Below are 24,743 nucleotides of genomic sequence, written 5' to 3' on the forward strand. Positions count from 1 at the left end.
TTGCAACATGCCTGAGTTACTGGAGAATTGAGATCTTGTCAGGATAGCTGCGAGCTGGGCAGGGCCTTCATTCAGTGCCTAATAAACAGAGGTGAAGGATCCCTCCTTGTGTTTGCTTCTAAATGAGTTCGTTTAATTGGTAGAAAGGGCTGCCCAATGGTTAGAGCACTAGCCAGGAATGCAGAGAGTTGGGTCAGAGCCCTGCTGGGCCACAGACTTCCTGCATGACACAGGAGAAATCCCTGAGGTTCTCTGGGGCGTCAGACCTCCATTGAGGCTTTACAGAGGCGCTGGGAGGACAAATATATTGAAAACTGAGAGGTGCTCGGGTACCACCGTACTGGGGGCAGTATAAATGTCATAGCTAGATAGCCCTGCCTTCTAATCCCGGTTGTATGTTACCTTGGGTCAATCACATCACCTGTTTGCCCAGCTGTAAAATGAGGGGAATGATATTTACTGTTAAATGTGGTTTGTACAGTGATATCCTGCCTTTTTACATTATTTAACTACGCCCCTAGGTGCCCAGAAATGTGCAGTTTTGTTAGTTTATTTCATCTGTTTCTTGGCATTGCCTGTTGGCTCTCACTGGAAGCCCTTTGAGGCAGGGACTGTCTTGGACCACTGTGGGTATGTCCAGCACCTAGCACAATGGGGCCCTTCTCCCTCACTCCAGGTGCGATTGCAATACACGGGTTAAATCATGTTGTTCAGGCCAGGCAGGGACAGGAGATGGGAAGGAAAATTAGGACTCCCTGCCCAGCGCTTAAACTTAAAGAGAATCTAACTTTCTCATGCCACTTTTCCCAAATTCTCAATTTTTGGCTTTTTGATTTTTTCTTATCTGCTCATTTAATGCAAACCCCCAGAAAACGCTTTCTGTCCAGTTTCCAATGGAGAATTGAATGGAATGACTCCGGCTTCATAAACTGAACAACTTTCACGTTATGTGCCTACAGCTGGGGACTGGGACTCCAAAGCTTCTTTTACTTGTGAACTGATTCAGGATTTAAGCCTCCGTCTGTCACTTTGGGTATGTCTAGACTACATGCCTCCGTCGATGGAGGCATGTAGATTAGACAGATAGGCAAAGGGAAATGAAGCCGCGATTTAAATAATCGCGGCTTCATTTAAATTTACATGGCTGCCGCGCTGAGCCGACAAACAGCTGATCAGCTGTTTGTCAGCTCAGCGCACTAGTCTGGATGCTCTGCACCGACCTGAAAGCCTTTTATCGACATCCCCCTTATGCCTTGTAGGATGAGGTTTATGGGGGTTGTCGATAAAAGGCTTTCATGTTGGCAGGGGAGCGTCCAGACTAGCGCGCTGAGCCGACAAACAGCTGATCAGCTGTTTGTCGGCTCAGCGCGGCAGCCATGTAAATTTAAATGAAGCCGCAATTATTTAAATCGTGGCTTCATTTTCCTTTGCCAAATAAACAAATCTACATGGCTCTGTCAACGGAGCCATGTAGTTTAGACATACCCTTTGCGTCCTCTCATTGCTGATCTCTGGTCTGTGTTGGAAGCCTGTGCAACTCAGGAAGGACTCCATTGCCTCCCCGCAGTGGGCCATTAGACTCAGTTGCAGTGCAGACTGCCTCTCTGTTTTGCCTAGAGTGAACAAAAGTCCTGATAGTCTTGTGCCTATCACCTCCCACCTTTAACACACTTGCTCTCTGGCACTTTTACACACTTGCTCTCTGGTCACACTAATTTGGCCCCGGCTGTGTGGTACCATGTCCAGGGTCATTTCCCACACATTGGGAAGCTGGTAGGAGCCCCTCATCTCTGTCATTACCGGAGTGGGGGCCCTTGTCTTTAATCTTTGATACAAAAAGGGGGTAGTCCGGTTGTAAGTCCCAGGTCCTTCACCGGAATCTGTCGTAGTCTGTTAGTTTTGGAGGAGCCAGGCTGCTGGTTCCTGTGGCAGAAAGAGCCCATTCGTGTGTCTGCTCTTTTCACTTCCATGTGTGTTTCTCTGCACTGGAGCAGGAAAGGCCTCAAGTAGAATTTCAGTGTGTTCCCCCCGCCTCTCTCCAGCCCCGTGGACTGCCGCAGAGCAGTGTGCTTCCCACTTCTCAAGTCCCCTCTGGTTTCTTGGGTTTCCTTTCCACTTGCTGTGACTTGAGCCTGGCAGGAGGATGGCGCTTTCAGGCTTTGTCTGTAACACCCTGACCGTTTGCATTTGTCTGGGAGAGTTTTACTCTTGGAACAGCGCCAGATGCCATCCCGAGGGGGACTTAGAATATTGAATCTGGATCAGAAAATGCTTGTGCTACCCATTGGGTTGAATCACTTAGCCACCAAAGAGAAACACCTTCCAATCCCTCCTGCCTGTCAGGAGCATAGGTTCCCTTTATGAAACAGAAGGATTTGGTAGGATGACAGGCTGGGTTTGTTGTTTCCAGGCTTAATCTGAGAGAGCTCTAGGAAATCTAAAGGGACGATTTCCAGAAGAGTTAGGGGCTTAAGTTCCTGAGGCCTAAAAGATATTGCAAGGATGGTGGGGGAGGGAGTTAGCATCTTGGCTTCCAGCGATATCAAAGTTCATCCTTGTAGAGGGCTGGCATCTCCTAAGCTAGCTTGGCTTTGCATCTGACACAGTGAGATATCTGCAGTGAGCGACTGCAACGGATCTGCGGATGTTGCTGCAAATACATACGGGCAGTTTTATTGTCTGAACGGTACGCTGAGACTTTTGGAGCATCCACTGTAAGCCTGCAGCTTTTCCACTCGCCCCCACCACATGCCGGTGCAAGCAAGGGTTGTTGTGCATAGAGAGCTGCCTGATTTGGTTTCCCACTCATTTCCCACTCAGCCAGGGCGCCATCCTACAAGAGAGATTTCTCTGGCCAGGTCTGCACTAGATCTGGCAGCTCGGCTTAAGGTACACAACTCCAACTACGTATTCTACGGAGCTGGCATCTGCTTACCTTAAGCCGAGCTTGGCGGCATCCCCACAGCGGAAGGCTGATGGGAGCAAACACTTCGGTCGGCTTCCCTTACTCCTTGCAGAAGCAGGAGAATCAGACGCTGGAAGGAGCACCCTCTGAGTTTGATTTAGTGAGTCTTAAGTAGACCTGCTATATCAAACTCTGAAAGATCAATTGCAGAAGCGGTGATCTTCCATTTAGTGTAGAGAAGGCCTCAGAGCACAGAATGCCCATTGAGTTCAGGAGAATACCCTGTGAGGAAACATGGCAGAATTGGACCCGTTTTGAATCAGGTATTTGTTTTACAGCTAGTATTTGCTGACGAGCTTTCAGGTCTGTTACCCGATTTCTAGAGATGGGACCCAGTTTTGAAGACTCAAGATGAATTCATAGAAGCATTTTCTAAAGAAGTGTTCATCTCCCATTTCAATTAATTGGGATTTGGGTGCTAAATCCCGTGGGTCTACTTGAAAATCCCAGCCTTAAACTCTAGGGTGCTTATTTTAACCCAATCTCTGAGCATTTGGACACCTCTCTACCCATCAGCATGGATGGGAGCGGAAGGTGCAGTTTCACATACAGGAGCAAAACTTCATCCCTTCCAGTCCCAGCTGAAGGTGGGAGAAGTCTTGCTCATGCATCACTGAGCTACTAGAAGATCAATCCTGGGGACTGCTTTGCCCTTCTGCAGAGAGCTAGTTGGGGTTTTCCTTGGAAAATGTCAGTTAATCAAAACCCAGAACTTTTTGCAGTGTAAGAATTGGTGTCAATAAAACTCTGCTTGAGAAGATTTCTTGGGCTTTCTAGTCAAAATAAGAGGCACCCGAATAACCTGTAGTCTGCTGGTTAGGGCTTGGACCTCGCTCTTCCACATCCTAGCTCAATGCTTTAACCTTTAGGCTCATGGGTCAGGAAAACTACTTCCCTCTGATCTCCATTTTTGCATACAGGCCTGGCTGTGTAACTAGCCAGAGGTGTTGGATGACAGGGTAGGGTAAGAGAGAAAAAGGGGAATTGTTTGTAGGGTTGGGGCTGCAGATTGTGAAATTAATAGGATATTGGAATCATTTTGCTAAACACAAAAAGAGGGTCACAAAAAAGGGAAGCATGTCCCATGCTGAGCAGTCTGGTTTTGAAAAACAGACTCATAGAACTGGAAGGAACCTTGAGAACTCAAGTCCAGTCTCCTGCACTCATGGCAGAACCATGCACTGGCCAGGAATGAAACAAGATGGAAAATGAAACCTAGAATGAATGTTCAGTGTGTGGTTAGGAGGATCCAGTGCTTTTTTTGTGATGGCACTGCCCGATATGCAGTACTGGCACCTCCAGTTAGAACTTACCTGGAAAGAATGGAAGCATACCAGCACCTCTGTATGCAAATGTCCGACAGTCGGCTGGGCTGCATGTCTGAAATGGGCTTCATCTCTTAAAAGGGCAATGCCGGCCCCACCCCAGCTTTTTTTTCCCCCTCAACAGCTTTTCCCCTGGAGTACAGAAAAAAGCACTGGGAGGATCCAATCCACCTTGCAGTAAAATCGGTCTCAGCTACAGTTGGGAAGCTGAAGCAATTGATGATGAATTGCGGATAGCTTGTGTGGGAAAGGGTAAAGAGGACTGGGGAGGTAGTCTTGGGGTTTGTGTCTGAAGATAAAATGTGTAACCCAGCAAGCCAGGATGAACAATGGTGCTTTGATAGATTTCCTGAATTATGTCCCCTCTCGTTTGACTGCAATGAAAATATCAGCACTGTTCCAGAGTCCAGGTGTGTTCAGACTTGTCATTCCATAAAGGGGAGTGGCCCTGTAGTAACTGGAGTCACCTTTGCCTCTGTGTTTGCTCCTCTCAGGACTGCCCACAGCTGTTTCCCACAGAAGAGATTCTGATCCCGGTGGGGGAGGTGAAGCCCATCACACTGAAAGCCAGAAACCTGCCCCAGCCCCAGTCTGGCCAGCGTGGGTATGAATGTGTCCTCAACATCCAAGGAGTTATTCATCGGGTACCAGCTCTACGCTTCAACAGCTCCAGCGTCCAATGCCAGAACAGTTCGGTAAGGGGCCGGGGCAGTAGGGGTGGAATGGGAGAAGGGAAGGGCCCATCAGAGGAAGACATGGGAGGGACAGGACAAAGGGAGGCCAACAGCCAATAGCCATGCTCCAAGTGGGTTCTAGAATGCAAGCGCTTTAGAGTTGAATGGATGAGGCTGTCCGGGATCTGTAGAGTCTGTTCCTGCACCATTGACTAACCCACATGCTGTGAGGGCAGGTAAGCATTGTTATCTTTACATACAGGTGCGGTGACATGGATTAGCCAAAGCCACAGAGGATGTCATTCTTAGACCTGGGCCTGGAATGCAGGAGGAGTTCCTGGCTCCCATCACTGTGTTCTGTCCACTAGGCAATGCTTCCACTTACACGCACCAGAGATGCCTCTTTGTTTTATTTAAACCAGCCATCCCACCGCTAATACAGCCGTCACCCCAATCTCGACATTAGCAAGAGGACACTGTGAATAAGGCAAATTTAACTGGAAGAGGAAAAGGTGAAAGTTAAAAAAAGAAGAGAGAATGATGATAATAATAATTAAAAATAAATAAAACTAGGGGTTAAACTAATTGTGAATTCCAGATGGGAATCTGCTATAGGCATATGAAGTGTTTAATTATACTGCTCGGGTGCAGATCCTTTATGTGCCAACTCACTGTCAGTGACCGTGAGTGGGTCAGTGAAGGCAAGGCAGGCAGGAGCACAGGGATGGGTTTGAGAAAGGAATATAACAGAGGTGAGAAGGCAAGATATTTCATACTGGCGAGAGAGAGGGAGACCTGTAGGCCTCTGATCAGAGAGCTGTCAAATTCCAAGTCTCAGCAATTTAACGGAGTGCGTAATGCTAGGAAAGAAGGGAATGGGACTCAGCTGGGGGAGTAGATACAGTGCCGCAGAGTGATACAAACTCTGTGGATGAAGCCACAAAAGAAATACACACAGAGGGCCAACTGTATAGCAGCTTACAGCCCAAGAGATTGTACAGCAAGGTCCCAACCTGTAGGAATGCCATTGGAATCAGTAACCGAGAATAGCATCGTACTTCTTGGAGGGACGGCTCTAACTTTTTTTGCCATCCTTCTCGCATGTTGTAGAGAACAAAACACAGATTCAGCTGCATTCATTGCATGGTGCACACCTCTGCTCTTCACAAAAGCCATTCTCCGAACTTTAGAGGAAGGGCCTCTCTGTCTGTTGGCAGGAGACAACAGGCTACAAATGGAAGAAGAGCTGGGTGCAGGGTTTGGTTTTCTCACTTCCCATCATGTATCAGTGAGGGTTCTATATGGAACCAGAAACCTCCAGATCTATTTTAACAGCCCATGTGGATATTTTTAGCTTATTAATGAAGCTCCGAGTTGTCTTAAATTTCTCTGGGTATTTGTGCCACACTGGCTTTCTGTAAATCCCTATAGCAGGCTAGATAATAAATTAATACATACGATATAGTCATTTTCCTATCCAAAGTGATTTATGAACATTACCTAAGTAACACATACCCAGAGCAGCCCTGCCCCAGGGCAATCCTGTTGTGCTTTTATACAAATGGGGAATGGGAAGCAGAGAGTTCAAGGGTTAGTCTACACAGAGTTGTAACAACATATCTAATGGTGTGGTTTTATACTGATTTAGTTAAACTAGAGCAACTGTGTGGAGCTACTTTGATGTCTGTTTAATCCAGGCTTGTATGGTTTAGCTCTCGCTGGTAAATATGTATGTGCAAGCTAAACGAGTATAAGTAGATCTATGTTAAGCCAAAACAAAAAACAGGACGATGTAGCACTTTAAAGACTAACAAGATGGTTTATTAGGTGATGAGCTTTTGTGGGCCAGACCCACTTCCTCAGATCAAATTGTGGATATATGGTCATGCCAATTTTCTTCCACAATTTGATCTGAGGCAGTGGGTCTGGCCCACGAAAGCTCATCACCTAATAAACCATCTTGTTAGTCATAGAATCATAGAACTGGAAGAGACCTCAGAAGGTCATCAAGTCCAGCTCCCTGCTCTAGGCACGACCAATTCCAACTTAATCAACCCAGCCAGGGCTTGTCAAGCCGAGACTTAAACAACTCTAGGGATGGAGACTCCACTACTTCCCTAGGGAACCCATTCCAGTGCTTCACCACCCTCCTAGTGAAATAGTTTTTCCTAATATCCAACCTGGACCTCTCTCACCACAACTTGAGACCATTGCTCCTTGTTCTGCCATCTGTCACTATTGAGAACAGCCTCTCTCCATCCTCTTTGGAATCTCCCTTCAGGAAGTTGAAGGCTGCTATCAAATCCCCCCTCACTCTACGCTTCTGCAGACTAAACAGACCCAAGTCCCTCAGCCTCTCCTCATAAGTCATATGCTCCAGCCCCCTAATCATTTTGGTTGCCCTCCGCTGGACCCTCTCCAATGCGTCCACATCCTTTTTGTAGTGGGGGCCCCAGAACTGGACTGTAGTCTTTAAAGTGCTACATAGTCCTGTTTTTTGTTTCAGCTAGACCAGACTAACACGGCTACATCTCTAGTACTATGTTAAGCCAGTGCAGCTTCTGCATGTGGATGAGCTCTAAGTGACTTGCCTAAGACCACACAGGGAGCTAGTGTCCAAGTTGGGCCCCCTGACTCCTCCTCCTCTACTTGTTCCATTCAGGTTCTCATCTTGCTTAAAAGCTTGAAGGCTGATGTGGACCAAATGTAGATAAGTAATCTGCGAGGAAGGAAACGCTGAACAGTCATGCCCTTTGTGGAGGGTTTCTTTAATATGCTTGCTTTTTGCAGCCAACGTTTTCCTTGTAGGAGAATTGGAGACTTTAGTTGATCTATAAAGGCTGCCAACATAGGGCCTAATATGTGATAATTACGATGATGGCACTTGTGAAATGCCCACTTGGAAACTGGTCAGAGACCTCCAAACTCATCTCTATGACCAGTGGGCACCCATCAGAAGGTGAAGCATTCCAGTCAGCCTTGATTTGGATTTGAACCGGTGACTTAGAAAACTCCCTCTCTTCCCCCTTGCATAGGGTGCACTGACTGAATTTCCATAGTCAGTTGTCAGATCTTTTCAGCACTTTGGTACATTCCTGATTACATCGAGGGAGGGTGGAGGCTAGATGGAAAGTTGGCCCAGTCTGTCTCCTGGGCAGAAGAGCCACAGTGCAGAACCTCAATCTAGTCTCATTAAATAGTGGGGATGTATTTATGAGAACAGCCAGCGTGTCTGGGATAATTAATCTATTGCCTCTTGCAGGGTCCATCAACTGATTTTAATTATATTTCCCTGGCAAGGAGAAATGAGTCTCATTATGTGGACCCAAAGCAGGATCCTAGATATGAGAGTGTGAATTGTCAGTCACTCAGACATCGTCACAAAAAGTTGTCATGGTGATTTAAAAAAAAATCATTTCCTTCCTGGTGTCTCTTCCTGACACATCCTCCCAACCACCTCCCCGAAATTTCTTTCTTTTCTTGTTCCCTAGTATCTCTATGACGGGATGGACATAAGCAACTTAGCAGTGGATTTTGCTGTGGTTTGGAATGGAAACTTCATTATTGACAACCCAGAGGATTTGAAAGGTAATGGGTGCTCGGTTTCCTGCTGCAGTGTTTTACCCTTGAGTTATGCAGTGGAGGGGACTTGTTCAAGATTTGGGAAGTATGTGGTCAAGCCCATTTATGGAAAAAAGACGTTTCTATTCATGGGAAGATTGGGCTAGAACCTTGCTAGTGACATCCAAGAAACAGTACCATTGTACCCAGAGTCATTCTGGTGGACTCTCCCCAGATCCCCCCTCCCAATTAGCCATGTCACAGATTATCAGCATTCCAGAACTGGTCTTAAGTGACAGCAGCGTAGCACTGCAAGAAGAATGCCTTTAACAAAACATCTTGACCTGCAGCCAGCTCAGAGACAGCTCTGCCGCATGTGCCTGCCTCCAGCCCCATTGTCACAGGTCAGTGTGGTGTGACCAGCGCTCCTCATCTCATGATACTTTCAGCTGTCCACAAGGCTGAGGCTAAGGTTTTCATGTAGGGCACTGGAATCTGGGAATCCCGGTGGGATGCACATGCCCAACAGCTCTGCACAGTTCAACCAAAGGGAACGATGCATGAACTTAACTGGCATGAGAGGGAGAACAATGTGTACTCAGCATAAAGAAAAAGTGACTAGAAATCTGCAGCAGCAGCACCATGGCCTCTGGATTTTATTTTCAATTAAGTATATGTAACACCCTAGAAATATGCTCGACTGCTCTGCAGATTGCAAAACCTTCTGTTTCTCTATAGAACATGGGCAGCCACAGTCCAAGTTTCTCTTTGTGCGCTGACTTACCAAGGCACATCAACCCTAACCTAATGGGATTCCTTCTAAAAATAAGAGTGTAGCTCAGTTTCTATGCCCTAAGCAAGCACTGGCCTCCCTACAGCTCTGTGCTTTATACAGCATCCGTCGCCCTGTAGGATCCCAACGTGTTTTATCATTTGTATGTGGGAACATAACTCAAATATAATTGCCTGTGATAATTTTAGGGTCGTCAATTTAACCAGGATATTAGGTCTGAAACCTCTGATCACGTGAAAATTCAGTGTGTGTGTCGTAGATGCCTTTTATTATGTGTTCAGTAATATCAGTAGCCCATATGGATACTGCGTTTCATTCTATGGACTTTGCTTCTGTTTGCCTCAGTGCTTGATTTATAAAAGACCTGTTAAAAGAATTGACCTGTAGAAAATCTGTATGTGCCCTGCTCTGAAGCAAGCCAGCTCTGGCTGTACAGTGCAGCCAAGCCCTGATAAAGAAAGAATTCTGTTCCACTTCTAGCTAGAGGAGGAAAATAGAGCTGGTCCCAGGGAAAAAAAATGGCTTTGTGACAAAAATGAGTGCAGTGCAGAGTAAAATAGACTGAAAGCAGCAGATGAACCCCCTGAAAAGACCCGTTAATAGTCCCATTTTGCTGAAGCAGGAACATCAATTTAACAGGTTCTTGTTTATCCACACTGGAGCTGTGTTTGCTTTGGAATGCTTTGAAATTTCCTAAGGAATTTGATACACAGGAGGCCCTGATGGAGACCCTGCCATGCTCCCTGGAAATGGAGACAGTGCAGCAATGCGCTCCTTTGTGGTGGACTAAGCTAAACAAAGAGGTTTTGAAAGCTGCCTTCCAAAGCAAGCATGGGAACAATCATATGAGAACATCTGGAAAAAGGATAAGCAGGAACGAGAAGGCTTAAGAGCCCCCCCGGGGTGGCTCTGATGAGCCTGATAAATGTTCCCTGTGGCTCTTGAACTACGGTGTTGCTTATGTTCCAGCTGGGGCTGTTCAACTGGTCATCTGCAATAGCGTGGGCAATCAAAAATGGCCGAGTTGAAGAGCGAGAGGCAGGGAGTGATTAGCTTGTTGGAGAAAAAAAAATGTGAGGGACAGAACCCCACAAGTTGTGCAGAATATCGACAGGCACTTAGCTGCAAGGCAGATACATCAGAAACCTGTCAGTTCATTCCCCCAAAGCCCCTATTTCTGTGCCTCCCCCTCTTTTCCATATCTCCACCACCGCCTGGTGAGGTTGTCTTTTCATCAGTGAAAGGGAATCGTGGGCCATCTTCATCTGTAAGCAGCTGTAGCTCATTCAGCCCTGAAGATTTAATCTCCAGCTCTGTCCTTGCTTCTCCCTGCTCCACAGTTCATCTGTACAAATGCGCTGCCCAGCGGGAGAGCTGCGGCCTGTGCCTGAAAGCAGATCAGAAATTCGAGTGCGGCTGGTGCAGCGGAGAGGCCAAGTGCACCCTCCGGCAGCACTGCAGCTCCCCCATTCACCCTTGGCTCGACTGGTCCAGCAGAAACGTCAAATGTTCCAATCCCCGCATCACCGAGGTAAGAGACTCCAGCCAGCACGAATCTGCCTGTCTGTCCGCCCTGGCGCATTCTGTTTCACTTCATCGTGCTTTAAATACCAGGTGGGTTTGTGTCTGCTTCTGGCTGCCTCCCGTGCAGCCCTGATACAAGCTATGCTCCATTCTGTTCCGAGGAAGAATGAATAAAACACGCCACTGCTTCCTGCAGAATGAATTTGTTGCTTCATTAGCGTGTGTCCAGGGGTTTACACCCGCGCTGCCTGCCACTCCCTCTCATTTGTCTGGCTGTGCTCTCAGCACTAGGGTGCACGCTATGCCCTGCTCTTTGGATACTAATTAAACCAGGGAGGTAATTAGTCTGTAATTGATTTTTCTGTATTACAAACCAGCAAGGGAGTTAGGGTCCTCCACAAGGTGTCTCCTGGAGGAATTATTCACTGTAAGCAGTTGTTGCGGTTATGCTTGTACTGTTGGTGGTAGCTCTTTGGGGCCAGATCAGAAGTGTTGGATCCAGGAAGCCTTTGATGTCTTGTTTAGCTGGTTTCCATGACAAACGCGAGGTCTAATTCTCCGTTGACCTGCGCTAGATGTTGTCATTTGCACCAGTGCAAAATGAATGTAAAGGGGTCATAACATTCAGTATTACCAAATCAGAATGGTTGCACAAAGGACAATCAGACTACCTCAGCACGCAAACTTGCACCAATTTAAAGTAGCAGCGCCAGTTTAACCTAAATCAGTTTTTAAATAGGTTTAGTGTAACCCTGCATAATTCATTGTTATAGTTTGAGTGGTTTATTTTCCATTTAGCAAAGAGCTGTTCATAATGGACTTAAGCGTAAACTAAACTTATATTGGTTTAGCTAAGATAAGTATGTTCACACAGGAGTTTGCACTATTTTAAATAACTTGTTGTTATAGAATCATAGAATGTTAAGGTTAGAAAGGACCAATAGAACATCTAGTTGTCCATGTTCTATGTGTCGACCAGGCCTCAGCCCCTCAGTGTTTACATTTTGATACAGATAGTCATAGAACAATCTGTATTTGTGTATTTCTGTGCTTAGAATGGAAATCATATTGCCTGTATATAAATCCATGGTTTGCCCACATCTTGAATACTATGTGCAGATGTATGGTTGTCCCTTCTCAAAAAAGATATCTTGGAATTGGAAAAGGTTCAGAAAAGGGCAATAAAAAATTTTAGGGATATGGGACAGCTTCCCTAGGAGGAGCGATTAATAAGGTTGTGATTTCCAAACTTGGAAGAGAGGTGAATATATGAGAGATTTATAAAAATCATGGTGTAGAGAAAGTAAACAGGGAAATGTTGTTTACTATTTTACATACCATAAGAACTAGGGTTCACCAAATGAAATTAATAGAAAGCAGGTTTAAAACAAGTATTTCTTCACATAAGGCACAATGAGCCTATGGAACTCCTTGCCAGAGGATGTTGTAAAGCCCAGGGCTTTAACGGGATTAAAAAAAAGAGCTAGATAAATTCATGGAGGACCGGTGATGCCGAGATGGCAGAGATGGTGTCCCTCGCCTCTGTTTGCCAGAAGCTGGGAATGAGTGATAGCAAATGAATCAATTGATTATTACTGGTTCTGTTCATTCCTTTGGGGCACCTGATGTTCGCCACTGTCGGAAAACAGGTTACTGGGCTAGATACATTTTTGGTGTGACCCAATGTGGCCATTCCTATGTTCTCATTAAATGGACACCTAAGCATGTCTGTTGAGTCTGCAGAGCTGGGTTCTAACTGGGTACATCTTTACTAACAAATTAAAATGTGGGACCATCTTTCATACACTCACAGAAGCTAGAAGGGGAAAGACCTTACTGCTCTGGCCATTACAACCTTCAGAGGAAACCTCTGGGCTACGTCTACACTGTAGGTTTTTTGCACAAGAACAGCCATTCTTGTGCAAAAACTTGCGGAGCATCTACACTGCACGTGCATTCTTGCTCAAGTAAATTTACAGTAAGGCATTGGAACAGAGGGCTTCTTGCACAAGAATTATTCCTTTCCCCGCGAGGAATAAGCCCTCTTGCACAAGAATGCAGTGTGGACGATGCCTAAAATAGCCATCAGAGCTTTCTTGTGCAAGAGAGCGTCCACACTGCCATGGACGCTCTTGCTCAAAAACACATCTCTTGTGCAAAAGCACATGGCAGTGTGGACGCACTCTTGCGCAAGAAGCCTGCAGTGTAAACATAGCCTAGATATAGACAGGGTGAGCTGCTACAAGCAGCCATTTAGAAGGATGCAGCTTCGCCTGGTTTTAACTAGGAGTAAGCTACCCCAGGGCAAATACCAATTGGCCTGCCTGCACTGAGAGTTTGCATGGGTACAGGTGCCTCAGTGGCAGGCTGAAATCAGAATGTCTCCACTTGTATATCCCGTAGGATAATTCCCTAGAGTCTGTTCTGCAGGGCTTTCTCTAATACAGGTTGAACCTCTCTAGTCTGGCACGCTCTGGTCCGTTATCATCTCTGGTCCGGCATGATTTCTGTTAGCCAGATGTTCACTTTTCATGGGTGTCGCCAAGTTTCCCATGGTCCCATAAAGTTATTTAGCTCTAATGTGCCCCTAAATGTCTTCTCAGAGCCCAGTAAGCAGTTGCAGTGTTGGCAATGCTGTTAGACAATACAATATTGACCTCCTTTGGTTGGGCAAATTCTCTTGTTCAGCAGTAGTCAGGCCCAAGTAGAGAGGTTCAACCTATATCAGTGTTTTAAAGATAACACTACACAACAAAAGCTTTTCACAGCTGGCCTACCCAAACTAATTTGAATCCAGCTAGTGGGGATGACAGGGGCAGTGAAGATAGCACAGCATGGCCTTCAGCACACAAGCCCAGCCAAGACCTTGGTTATGGACACCTCTCACCACCCTGCCTTAAAGGTTTCACTGTCTTCCCTGCTATTGTTAGCCTGAATCTAGCTACTGCACCTGTTCCTGTGCGCAGCTTTTGCTGTATAAACTTGGGGGTGTCTCATAAGATGGGGCTTTCACTATTGCCCTTTGGAAACAACACTACAGTCTAACACCTGTGATTGATTGTTCAGATGCCTTTTTTTTTTCAGATATACTCCCTTCATTCCGTCTCTTGTCCCTTAAATCATTACTCTCCCTCCTTGTGCTTTCAATATTGTTGTTGTATAATGCTTCGATTCCTTACCTTGTGACAAGAAAGGACACTTGTTGTTTTAAGGTGTCAAGTTCTGATTAATTTCACTCCATCATCATCTAATTGTGAGAGAGAAACAGACACAGAGGCTTTTCTAAACACAAAATAATACTTATAATTTACATGGTGCCATTTCTCTGCTGAACACTTCAGACTTAAGCGAATGGTCACAAGCCCCAGTGAAGAGGCTCAGAGGGGTGGCCATATTAGTCTGTATCTGCAAAAACAACAATTCCCGTGGTACCTTAAAGACTAACAGATGTATTGGGGCATTAGCTTTTGTGGGTAAATCCCATTACACTCCAGTTCATCTTATGAAATGGGTTTTATCAAAGAAAGCTTATGCCCTAATAAATCTGGGAGTGTCTAAAGTGCCACAGGATCCACACTGAGACGTGGGGGAAGAAAGCAAGCAGTAAGCTCTGGGGCAGAATTGAGGGGTTATACTAGGGTTGAATGTGACCCTCTGGGTACCTGGCAGTGGCCACTGTCCGAAAACAGGATACTGGGCTACATGGACCGACAGTCTTACCCAGTATGGCCACTCTTACCTTATGTTCCCATGAGTTTGATTGGTCCTAAGCCACAGAGGGAGGAGTTAAGGAGCTAACAACAACCAGTCCTACGCTGAGGTCTCTATGAGTAAGGCCTTCCACCTAAGTTACTCAACTCCAGCTATGTGAATAGCTTAGCTGAAATAGTGTACTTGGATCTGCTTACCACGATTTCTTCACCGTGGTAACTTGAGAGCAGACACTCTCCCATCTCTTACTCTGCTTACTCTTCTCAGACCAGATCTACACTGGCAGAGAAAATCGATGCAAGATATGTAACTTCAGCTACATGAATTTCATAGCTGGAGTCAATGAATCTTGCACCGATTTTCTGGGGCAGCCCCACAGCAGGAGTTTGATGGGAAAAACATTCCTGCTAGTAAGGAGCAGGACTACCAATGCTGATGGGGGTGCCCTCAGAATTTGATTTAGCATGTCTTTTCTAGACCCACTAAATTGAACTCTGGCGGATCGATCACCAGAGCATCGGTCCTCCAGCATGTGGAGATGCGGCCTCGTTTTGGAGGAGTGCCTGAATCGATTGAAGAGCACTCAGCAGTTGATTTATCATATCTAAGCTCAACATAATAAATCAATCCCGCTGAATAGATTGCTGCCCATTGATCCAGCAGGTAATGTAGATATGGCCTTAGTCTACCCTACAGCTGGGAGTGTATCTTCCAGCCAGGGAAGACTGAATTCTTCAACTGCACTCAGCATAACTATGTGGAACTTGCCTCTCTGGCTGAGACATGGTTTAGCTTCCCGTGTTCAGCACAAACACCACAATTCTCCCCACCTTGTCTGTCTTATGAAAACATGGGAGATTGTCATACTTGAACCCTATCATGTCATCCTTTGTTGTTGGAGCCTGGTATGCAAACCCCTCCAGATGCCTTCCAGCTAATCAAATCCCAGCTTTTAGCAGAAAGGCGCTTGCATTTCCATCTCTTGCATAGTTCCACCCCTGCTGGGTTTTTGAGACTGAAATGCGCTAGGACTGTAGGGCTGTAGAAGAGCAAGGATAATGGCAGTGCTGATTGTATAAAGAGATCAGAAGGTTAAGAAATCAAGCACCAAAGCTTGGTGGAATCAGTTCAGGGACTGCTGCTGCTCCTAAATCCATCTTCAACTTTGGATTATTTTACAGGCTGCAGCTTGGTTTTACAGACCAACCCTGGGAGCATGTGTTCTAGGCCTCCCTCAACAGGAAACAGCCTGGGAGTCTTTTGATTTGTATAAAAGCCAGATTAGGAGCTCATCAGTCACTCTCATTCCCCAGCACCTTCGCTGTCATAAAATTCCCCTTGGAATCATTGATAGCTGGCTCTGACAGAAGATACCGTCGTGCATCTGAGCTCCTAGTCAGCTCAACCTAGAGAAAAGGAAAGCCTTGGCAAATTGCAATGCGACAGGACACCTGACCCACTGTGACAAGTTTTTGTTGGTTTCCTTCTTAATGCTTTCTCCAGCCGTGTAACTGCACTAACTCCCTGTGGTTTAGGATCATGAGAAACATTAACCTCAGCAGAAAAGGAGGATTCAGGCAATGTTACATTTTCCAACAGAGTGCAAGAGAGGAGAGGCTCTATTCTTCTCTTTACAAATTGGAAGTAACAATTTCATGTGGCGGGGCTCAGGGGTTACACTAGTGAAACAGAGCAGAATATGGCCTTGACAATGAGATGCATTCGAGATTCTAGTACAGGGAAGTGCTAGTCTCCGAATCTAACATTTGAACCTTGCAACATTAATTTCTCTCCAGCTTACCCTTCTCCTGAAGCTGTGTCACCCCAATGGATGCATGCATGGATGTGCACACACTCTTGTGTGCACACAGTGTCTGCACTTGTGTTTCTGCCAGTTATCACCATAGATACTCGTGTCCTCAGGCAGGAATCCAGAATGGTTATCTCTTCCGGGCCCCAGATATGATCAGTGAATAATTTGTGCTATAACCTGACAGAGATGAGTGGATTTCTCTGGCAACTGAATGATGTGTTATGTTTTCCGTGAGGCCGTTTCAGTATTACTGATCTCAAAGCGCCTTGCAGAATACGGAACATGCACCACCACAGTGAAATGCAGCCACCTCGGGGACAACCAGCTGGTATACACACACATTGCCAGCGGGAGTGGGAAAACTGGCAAAGGGCAAAGCTCTGGCTTCACTAAAGGTACCTCAGCAGAATGGACCTTGGTGTGTAGGGGCTTGCCTAAAAGTTTCATCTCACTCGACAGCATGGTATTCTGCCTACCTACCCTGATGGGTGAAGGCCTGTATTGATCATCTAGGACTGGTCAGTCCAGGGCTGGATCCCTCGGGTAGTGCTCAGTCTTGATCTTAGTGTGAACAGAGGTCCTTGTGAGGCTTCACAACTAAGCCAAAGCACATTTCACTTGTTCCCCTAATAATCGTGGGGTGCTGCCAGCCCAGAGGTCTTTCTGAACTGCAGCTGTCTCGTCTCTGGTGCCATAGCAGCCAAGTTTCCACAGGCCAGTGTCTGTTAATTTTTTTTAAAAGTAGTAGTCGGGGGAGGGGGTTGCAGGGAATTCACAAAAACCTATCAAAGCACCAATAAGAATCTTCCCCCATAGAATATTCTCTCTGGGCACAAAGCCCCTGCAGCTCTTGGCTCACACTGCAACCTTGGTTTAGGGCCCTTTACTAAGGTCCTGATTCTGCAAAGCCATTAAGCATATGCTTAAGTTTAGGCTTAAGGAGAACTTAAGGATGTGTGTGCTGCTCCTTTGCTCCGGGGTTGAATGTCACCTTGGCTATATAGCGATTGAAATGAGAGCACCACCTGCTTGCTTCTATCTGACACCGTGTGGTGCTAACCCCCAGTCTGCCAGCCTGAACTTTTTATCTCTGAGGTGTTTTGTTTCCTTTTTTTTTTTCAATAATTTTTTAACAATGAGCAAACTTCTCCCCTTGCCCCTTCAATAGACTACAACTCCCTCTCTCTCTCTTTCCTACAAGCATTTGTACTCTTTGCAGAAGGCTGGGTTGCAAGATGCTGGGAGCAAAAGCGGCTGTTTCCCTCATACTAAGTGATTCGGACAGTTGTAACATTTAAGAAGTCTTATTTTCCCTTCCATACACTAAGCAAGAGGAAACAAAATGTAAAATACCCACCCCGACCACAAAATAACTGGCAGCAAAGCTGCACAAGATCTGAGCTGGGGATTCCGTTCATGCTAGCTGTGGGCTGGGCGTAGCTTTAGAATATTTTATCACTGTCCGACTCAGAAAATAATATTAGCTTAGCTGTGGTAATTGCAGATTTGTTGTCTCCATAACCCAGCCTGTGTGTTTCCTTCAAAGCTAGAGGCAGGAGGGGTCTTTGCGGGGAATTTAATCTTAGGGGATTGACCTAAGTGGACGCTGAGCTTGATATGGGAGGGAAGATACAGTTCTGCTTGTGCTGGTAAAATCAATGTGCTCCATATTCAGGGGTCTGAATTATAAAGGTGCCGATAAGCAGGCTCTTAGCGCTGTGTTCAACAGGATTGAATCAGTGGAACAGAGAGATGAGTTTGGCCCCTTATATTGGCCCATGTAACTAAGCTCATGGTTGATTCCCACTGCAAGAATCTTCACCATTATCCTGTTAGCAGTTAGCGTCCCTCTCTCCTGTCAGATCAGCACTCTTGTTTGTATGCCCCAGACCAGTGCTCTGGCATTTGTGTTCCCAGCATCATGTGAGGACTTGGAAATGCCAATGAGAAACCACGGAAACAAAAGGAAATGAATTATGGCTACTATCCAGTCCTTCCATTTATAAAACCAGAGTCCATGCCCTCACCTCCATTGGCCGTGTCCTTTCTTTCGCTGTATAAAACTTCTGCAGCCTTAGCGATAAATAAATAAAAAATCAGTTTTCTTCAGAACAAGCAGCTCTCTGATCTTCTATTCATTTATTTGCAGGCCTCATTAATATAACATCACTGCAACAAACAGCTAAAGGGGGTAGTGTCAGGCTGAATAATGGAGTCACTCTGCTGAGATAACAATTAGGTTCTGAATGTGCTATCAGCTAAGACAGAGACAAGGCGGGATCATGCAGGGATGAAGAGCTAGGGATGCTTATGTGCTGAGTCCCTGCTGGGCTCATCAACTGGGATCCAGCCAGCTTAGAACATAATACAAAGAAAAGAAAAGGAAGAAGGTAAATGACTCTTGGGTAATTTTTGTGCCATCCTTTGCGTGGCTGGGACTCTTTTTCGAGTGCGACGTGATGTGATCGTTCGGGACTGCCTGGTTTGCCTCTGTAGGAAGGATATTCTTCAGTCTTGCAGATGATCCTGTCTCCACCCCGCACACAGAACTTGCTTTTTGTGGTTCTGTGTTGTTTTATATGGGAAGTGACAAACCATGGAATTGGGGCGACAGGAAACTTTAATGGTGCTAAAGAAACTGGACCATGCCTCAAGGGAGGGAATACCTCAAGGAGGGCGGGGACTCGGGACTTTTGGGGTCTGTTCCCTGATGTGAGAAGGGAATGGGGTCTAGTGGTTAGCGTAGGGGTGGCTGGGAGTCACAACTTCACAGGTTTTGTCTTGGCTCTGCCACTGATTTGTGGGGTGACTCTGGATAAATCAGTGCTGCTCTCTGTCTGAGTTTTCCTGCCTATGAAATAGGTGCAGTGATATAGGTTGAACCTCTCTAGACTGGCAACATCCATGGTCCAGCATGATTTCAGGTAACCAGATGTCCACGGATCATGGGCCTGGCCAAGTTTCCCGCAGTCCCATAAAGTTTGTTTGCAGCCAGCAGTCCTGGCTCACAGCATTCTGAGCTGTGATCTAGCTCTAATTTACCCCTCAATGTCTTCTAATAGTCCAAAAGCTGAGGACGTGTTGGTAATGCTGCTACACAGTATTGACCTCCCGTGGTTCGGCAAATTCTCTGTTTCGGAACCTGTCAGGTCCAAAGGTATCAGATTAGAGAGCTTCAACCTGTACCTATCTGTGACACAGAGCACACCCTATATGTTGTTGTATCTCTGTGTATAGTATACGTTCTGAGCTTTCCTTTACAAGCTAATAACACTCTGATCATTGAAATTCTTGCATACCACATATATACACTGTGTATTAAGAGTTAAGAAATTATAACTAACATGTTTACCAGACAAGTCTGGAGATGGAGTGAACTGGTTTCTCAGAGGACAAGCTGTTGACTCTAGGCAGGTGTCAGCAAAGTTAATTGGTCATCCGGGGCTGAGTGGGCATTCTTTGGGAATGAAGGGGGACAGAAACAGACTGATCTGCATTATAAGAAAATAACATGGAATCTTATGCACCATGAGACATCATGTCTCCATTCTTACAGAGGGAAAGAGTTTTATCTAGGGATAACCCTCAGGAAAATTCGTTTCAAAGAGAGACTGGATTGTAAAGGCAAAGGACAAAAATACCCCATGGTTTCTCTCTCCCTCTCTCTTTCACCTAAAAAACACAGGTCAACTTCCCTCTGACTAGAGGGAGCTGCTGACCTGAGAATTTGATCAACCCTATTGCAGAGGTATATGGGAACCATTTTACCTTGAACTCAGTTTAGCTTGTTGAATTTTAGCTGCCAGAAATTTCTTACCTGTATTTCTCTTGTAGCCTTGTCTGACTTGAATACCTTACTCTTGTTTTCACTTAAAATCGCTCTCCATGTAGTTAAAACTACCTTGGTTTTTATCATAAATTAATCCTGCGCTACGTTTAAACTGCACTGTGTTATAAACAGTGCACTTGAATATTCATCGCTTCTAGAGGTAATGGACCTCTAATATCTGATCTGTCCAGGAGAGGGCCTGACAGTGCAGAACACGTGGTGTTGTGGAAAATTCAGGGCTGGGAGTGTGCTGGGGTCACCCTGCAGGTAGTAACAAGGCTGCTGGAAGCCAGAGTGTGGCTGGTGCATTGCTGACAGGCGGCTGGGGTCAGAGTCGCTGGCCAAGGGTTGTAGCTGTACGCACACGCACTCAGGGCATGCCCTGCCTACTGGCAGGCTCTTTGCGAGTGGCAAAAATAAAGCACAGTGGGGCGTGCAAGAGTTGCAGGGCAGGTGGTGCCAAGATGCCTCGCTGGTCTGGATGGTATCCCAGAACATGACGCAACCTCTCAGGGTTCATGTGAGGTTTCATTAATATTGGTGAAGTGATGTGAGATCTTCAGGCAAAAGGGGCTTTAGAAGAGAGGGAGGAAAGAGGATTTCTGGCTCAAGTGGGGGGAAGGCAAATAAGTGTCAATCTATCTTGTTTCTCCCTTGCCAAGGCACTCCCTGCGGAGATCAACCCTAGACAATCCCCCCCAGCACCACTTGGCTTCCTCCCCTGCAGCGACCTGACTCTGTCCATCAGGCCAGGGTGGGGATGCCAGGAGGTCTGATCGGAGGGAAACGGATCCTGAATTCTGCCCGCAGAGCTGGTTGGAGCTAGCAGGTTCCAATCTCCCACCCAGGGGTTGTGTGAATTCTTGTGAGAAGAGGAGCTGTGCTTGCACAGAGGACTGATTGGCAGAACACCGGGGGCCCTGATTGGTCCACGGCCCCTATTTAACCGAGAAACAGGAAGTTATCCATGCAACTGGGATCCACCCTTCTCTGGACTGTGTGTGTTTCCTGCTCCCACTGCCTTGGCTTGGACCTCTCGATATCCTGACCAGGCCTCCCTCGGCTTATTGATCCATAGTTCTGTTCTCTAGTTTGTGTGCTTTTTCTGATCTCATGGTAACTGACGCTTTTTAGATGTAGTAAGAGCCCCTGGGGCGCAGCATCCCAGACCAGCACGATCCAGGACTGCTCGGTCCCGGCTTGCACTGAGTCCAGCAGCCCCAGTTCACGGCAGCCAGTCCTGTCTGCTGTGAACAGGGAACAGGGGCTGCTCTGGAAGCAGACTCTGTTCGCAATGGCCAGAGCTGGACATGGACGGGGCTGCTTGATGGCAGCAGCCACTGTCCGTGGAAGAGCTCAGCTCCCAGCTGGGACCCCCGCAGACAAGGGCTGTTGCTGGAGCAGCCTCTGCCCACAGTGAGCCTCGGCTCACCCCCGGCAGAGGCTGCTTTGCAGTAGCCTCTCCCACCCCACTGCTGCCTGTGATAGCAGCACCATAGAGACGGTGCTGGGGGGAACTAGCTTCCCCCAGCACCAGCTCCTCTCCCCACCCCACAATATAATATAATATACCTATCTCCTAGAACTGGAAGGGACCTTGAGAGGTCATCAAGTCCAGTCCCCTGCCCTCATGGCAGGACCAAGTACTATCCCTGACAGATTTGCCCCAGATCCCTAAATGGTCCTCTCAAGGACTGAACTCACATAGCTAGGTTTAGCAGGCCAATGCTCAAACCACTGAGCTATCCCTCTCCCTTTTCTGCCACTTCTCATGGAGGCAGCCGGGGGGAGGGGAAGTGAGTGGTCGATACTCCAGTTGACTACCCGATAAAGCTTTTGCTTATCAGGTAGTCAACTAGTTGACTACTTGCTTACATCCCTAGTTCCAAGCTGGGCTAAGCTGTACTGGTACCAACTGTGACTTTGCCTGTGCACAGTAAGAGTTTGCACCAGGTTGCAACTAAATCAGGTAACATCATCTCTCCTGTGAAGAGAGGAGCTATGCAAATGCAAAACATTGTACTTTCACCGAGTAGTCTCAGTATGGTTTGCACCAGAGGGTCAGCATCAATGTCTCATTTTATAGATGTGGAAACTGAGGCGGAGAGCAGGGAGGTGACTTGCTCCAGGCTACCCAATGGGTTAATTGCTGTGCTGAAACAATAGCTGGGAGTGCTGACTCCCAAGTCCTGTTTTCATTGATAACAGATGCTCTAGAGACAAGATGAGACTTAACAAGAGATACCTACAATACCCTGCTGATGACAACTGTATTTAGACCCAGAGGAAAGTATATTAAATAGAATGAGCTGGCCTTGTTACATGGGGACTGCTTCCTCCTGCATCTCAGAACAGTAATGAGATTATCCTGAACATGAAACTATTGTCTCCGGTTCTTGCATCCTCCAAGCGTGACTGGCTGCCGCTGACATTCGGGAGTGACGTCAGCAGCAGCCTCAGGTCAGACTTGCTGTGCATAATTGGGTTGCACATCCACATAAGTATAGGGTCTGACAATTGCACGTGACAAATAACCCAAAGTCCAGCTGCTGCTGCCATCTCAGCATGACAGTAAAGCTGCATAATACACTGCAGAGACCAGGTCCCATTCTGCTCAGAGGAGGTCACTGAAGTTCTATGCAACCATCCCTCTATCTCTCGATTCCTTCTGCAATTTTGACTGAATCTCCCCAGCTGTAATTAATTGAACGCATCTGTTCTAACCCTGGGGCTGCTCTTTGGCACAGTTATTTCAAAACTGTTCAATTAGCAACCCCTAAAATCTAGGTCGAATGGAATTCTGGTTCGGGCATTTTCCAGGTCAGGACATTGATTTTTTTTTTTTTTAATTTTGATAATGTTGTTATGTTTGGCAACACAGTCTGGTTTTGTCGGTTGCAGTTGGGTCATAAAATGGCAAGCCACAAGGGTGGTTTTGGGGTGTGTGATAAGTCAATGCATCCTGTAGTAGAAATACCACAATAAATAGGGCTTAAACTAATTTACAGTTGTAAGGAGAGTAAACTGTCAAGAACTGGGTGCTGGTGAGATGTAACTAGCAGTGTAAACATTAGCAGATCAGGCTTTCAGTGTTCAACATAATACAATCCATAGGGTCTTCTTTGGGAACACAATCCTTTACAGAACTATGGTAAGTGATACAAGATATGCTACATGGTATGAGGTGCAGAGAGCAGCGGTGCACAGACGCTGTACAGTGAATAAATTAAAGCCTTCAGTCATAAGGCCCAGAGTGCAAAGAGAAAGAAATTGAGGCATAGGCAGTGGAGAGATACAACACAATACAAACACGATGCAGCTGTCTGTCGTATGGTCTATAGAGCACATTACAACCCAGAACATTTTTCCAAATTACATAACACAGCTTCAGTGTTAATCATAAATAGGAGGCGAAGGGAGAGAAATTAAGAAGCATAAGAGGGAGAAAAGCAATAGCTTCAGCTGAGATTTGAAAGGATGCAGGAAGACAGTAAGATGAGGCAGGAAGGGAGGCTACTCCAGGCCACAAACACTTCAGAGAAGCAAGCTCCTGCACTGATCACAAAGGATATGAGAGGAGGCCAGCGTTAGGTAAGTGGAGGGAATTAAAAAGGGATCGCCCATAGAAGTCATGGGGAGGGGCACATGCCGGTTAGGCTACTTTGCATTTGGCAACATGAATGATTATCAGTGCTGGTGTGTCACAGTTCATCTCTATGTACTAACAATGCAGATCCCACCTACGAAGCTGTTCTGAGGTTGTGGGGGAAGTGGGCAGCTGGTAGGATGGTAGGAGGACCAGACAGCTGGTGCTGGGAATCAAAGGCTGGGATTAAGACTAATCTAAGTCAGTCTTGCATTAATACTAATAATGGTCCTTTGCTCTTAACTAGCAATTTCACTATCTGTCTCAAAGTGCTTCACGGGTGGCAGGTCTCTTTCCTTATCCCCATTTTACAGACACAGACCTGAGGCATGGAGACTTTCCCAAGGCTTCTCAGCAAGCCAGTGCAAGAGCCAGGACTGGACCCCAAGCCTCTTGGGTCCCAGTCCTATGGCCCCTCACTGGCTGGGGAGGGGAACGTGCTCTTTAATGAAACCTTATTGCAAGTGGAGGCACTCACGATTGAAGGACTCTATGAAGGGACCTCTTCCGAGCCTACCCCTTTCCCTTTATCATTTCAAAGAGTTGTTTGAAGTGCTTCTCGTTGCCTTACTCACTCATAAAATGTGGTATTAACATTCAGAGCCTGTCCAAAGCAGAACTTAACGAAGTTCTCCATAGCAGCAGCTCACTTCTTTAAGGTTATGATCTTTTCTATGTCTGCTAGAAGATCCACCTGGCATTGATTGGATCCCTAATTCAATTACATGTTTGTTTTCTGAAAAATAAACTGGTGGAGCTGGGGATGAGGGGTTCAGGATGCAGGCTGCCTCGAAGAGAGAACACTACCCTGGTTCTCTCTTACCAGCAGCTTGGGGCCAGGTGAGGAGCACCTCTCCATGGCCTCTGCAGATACAGCCAGAGGAAGGGTGCATGTCCTCTGG

The 24,743-nt window shown here is 46.4% G+C and overlaps 1 protein-coding gene across 3 annotated transcripts in view; it reads left to right on the forward strand.

Moving 5' to 3' along the window:
* PLXNA2 (plexin A2) overlaps positions 1 to 24,743 on the forward strand; it is a 324,357-nt gene that overhangs the window by 220,643 nt on the left and 78,971 nt on the right. For all 3 annotated transcript variants that reach the window (XM_075909971.2, XM_075909972.2, XM_075909970.2), the window contains exons 10-12: positions 4,785 to 4,985; positions 8,456 to 8,552; positions 10,659 to 10,849. In XM_075909971.2, coding sequence (XP_075766086.2) covers positions 4,785 to 4,985; positions 8,456 to 8,552; positions 10,659 to 10,849 — 489 coding nt within the window. The remainder of the gene's footprint in view (positions 1 to 4,784; positions 4,986 to 8,455; positions 8,553 to 10,658; positions 10,850 to 24,743) is intronic.

Source organism: Pelodiscus sinensis, chromosome 27 (genome assembly GCF_052426305.1).
Source record: "Pelodiscus sinensis isolate ZL-2025 chromosome 27, ASM5242630v1, whole genome shotgun sequence".
Lineage (NCBI taxonomy): Eukaryota > Metazoa > Chordata > Testudines > Trionychidae > Pelodiscus > Pelodiscus sinensis.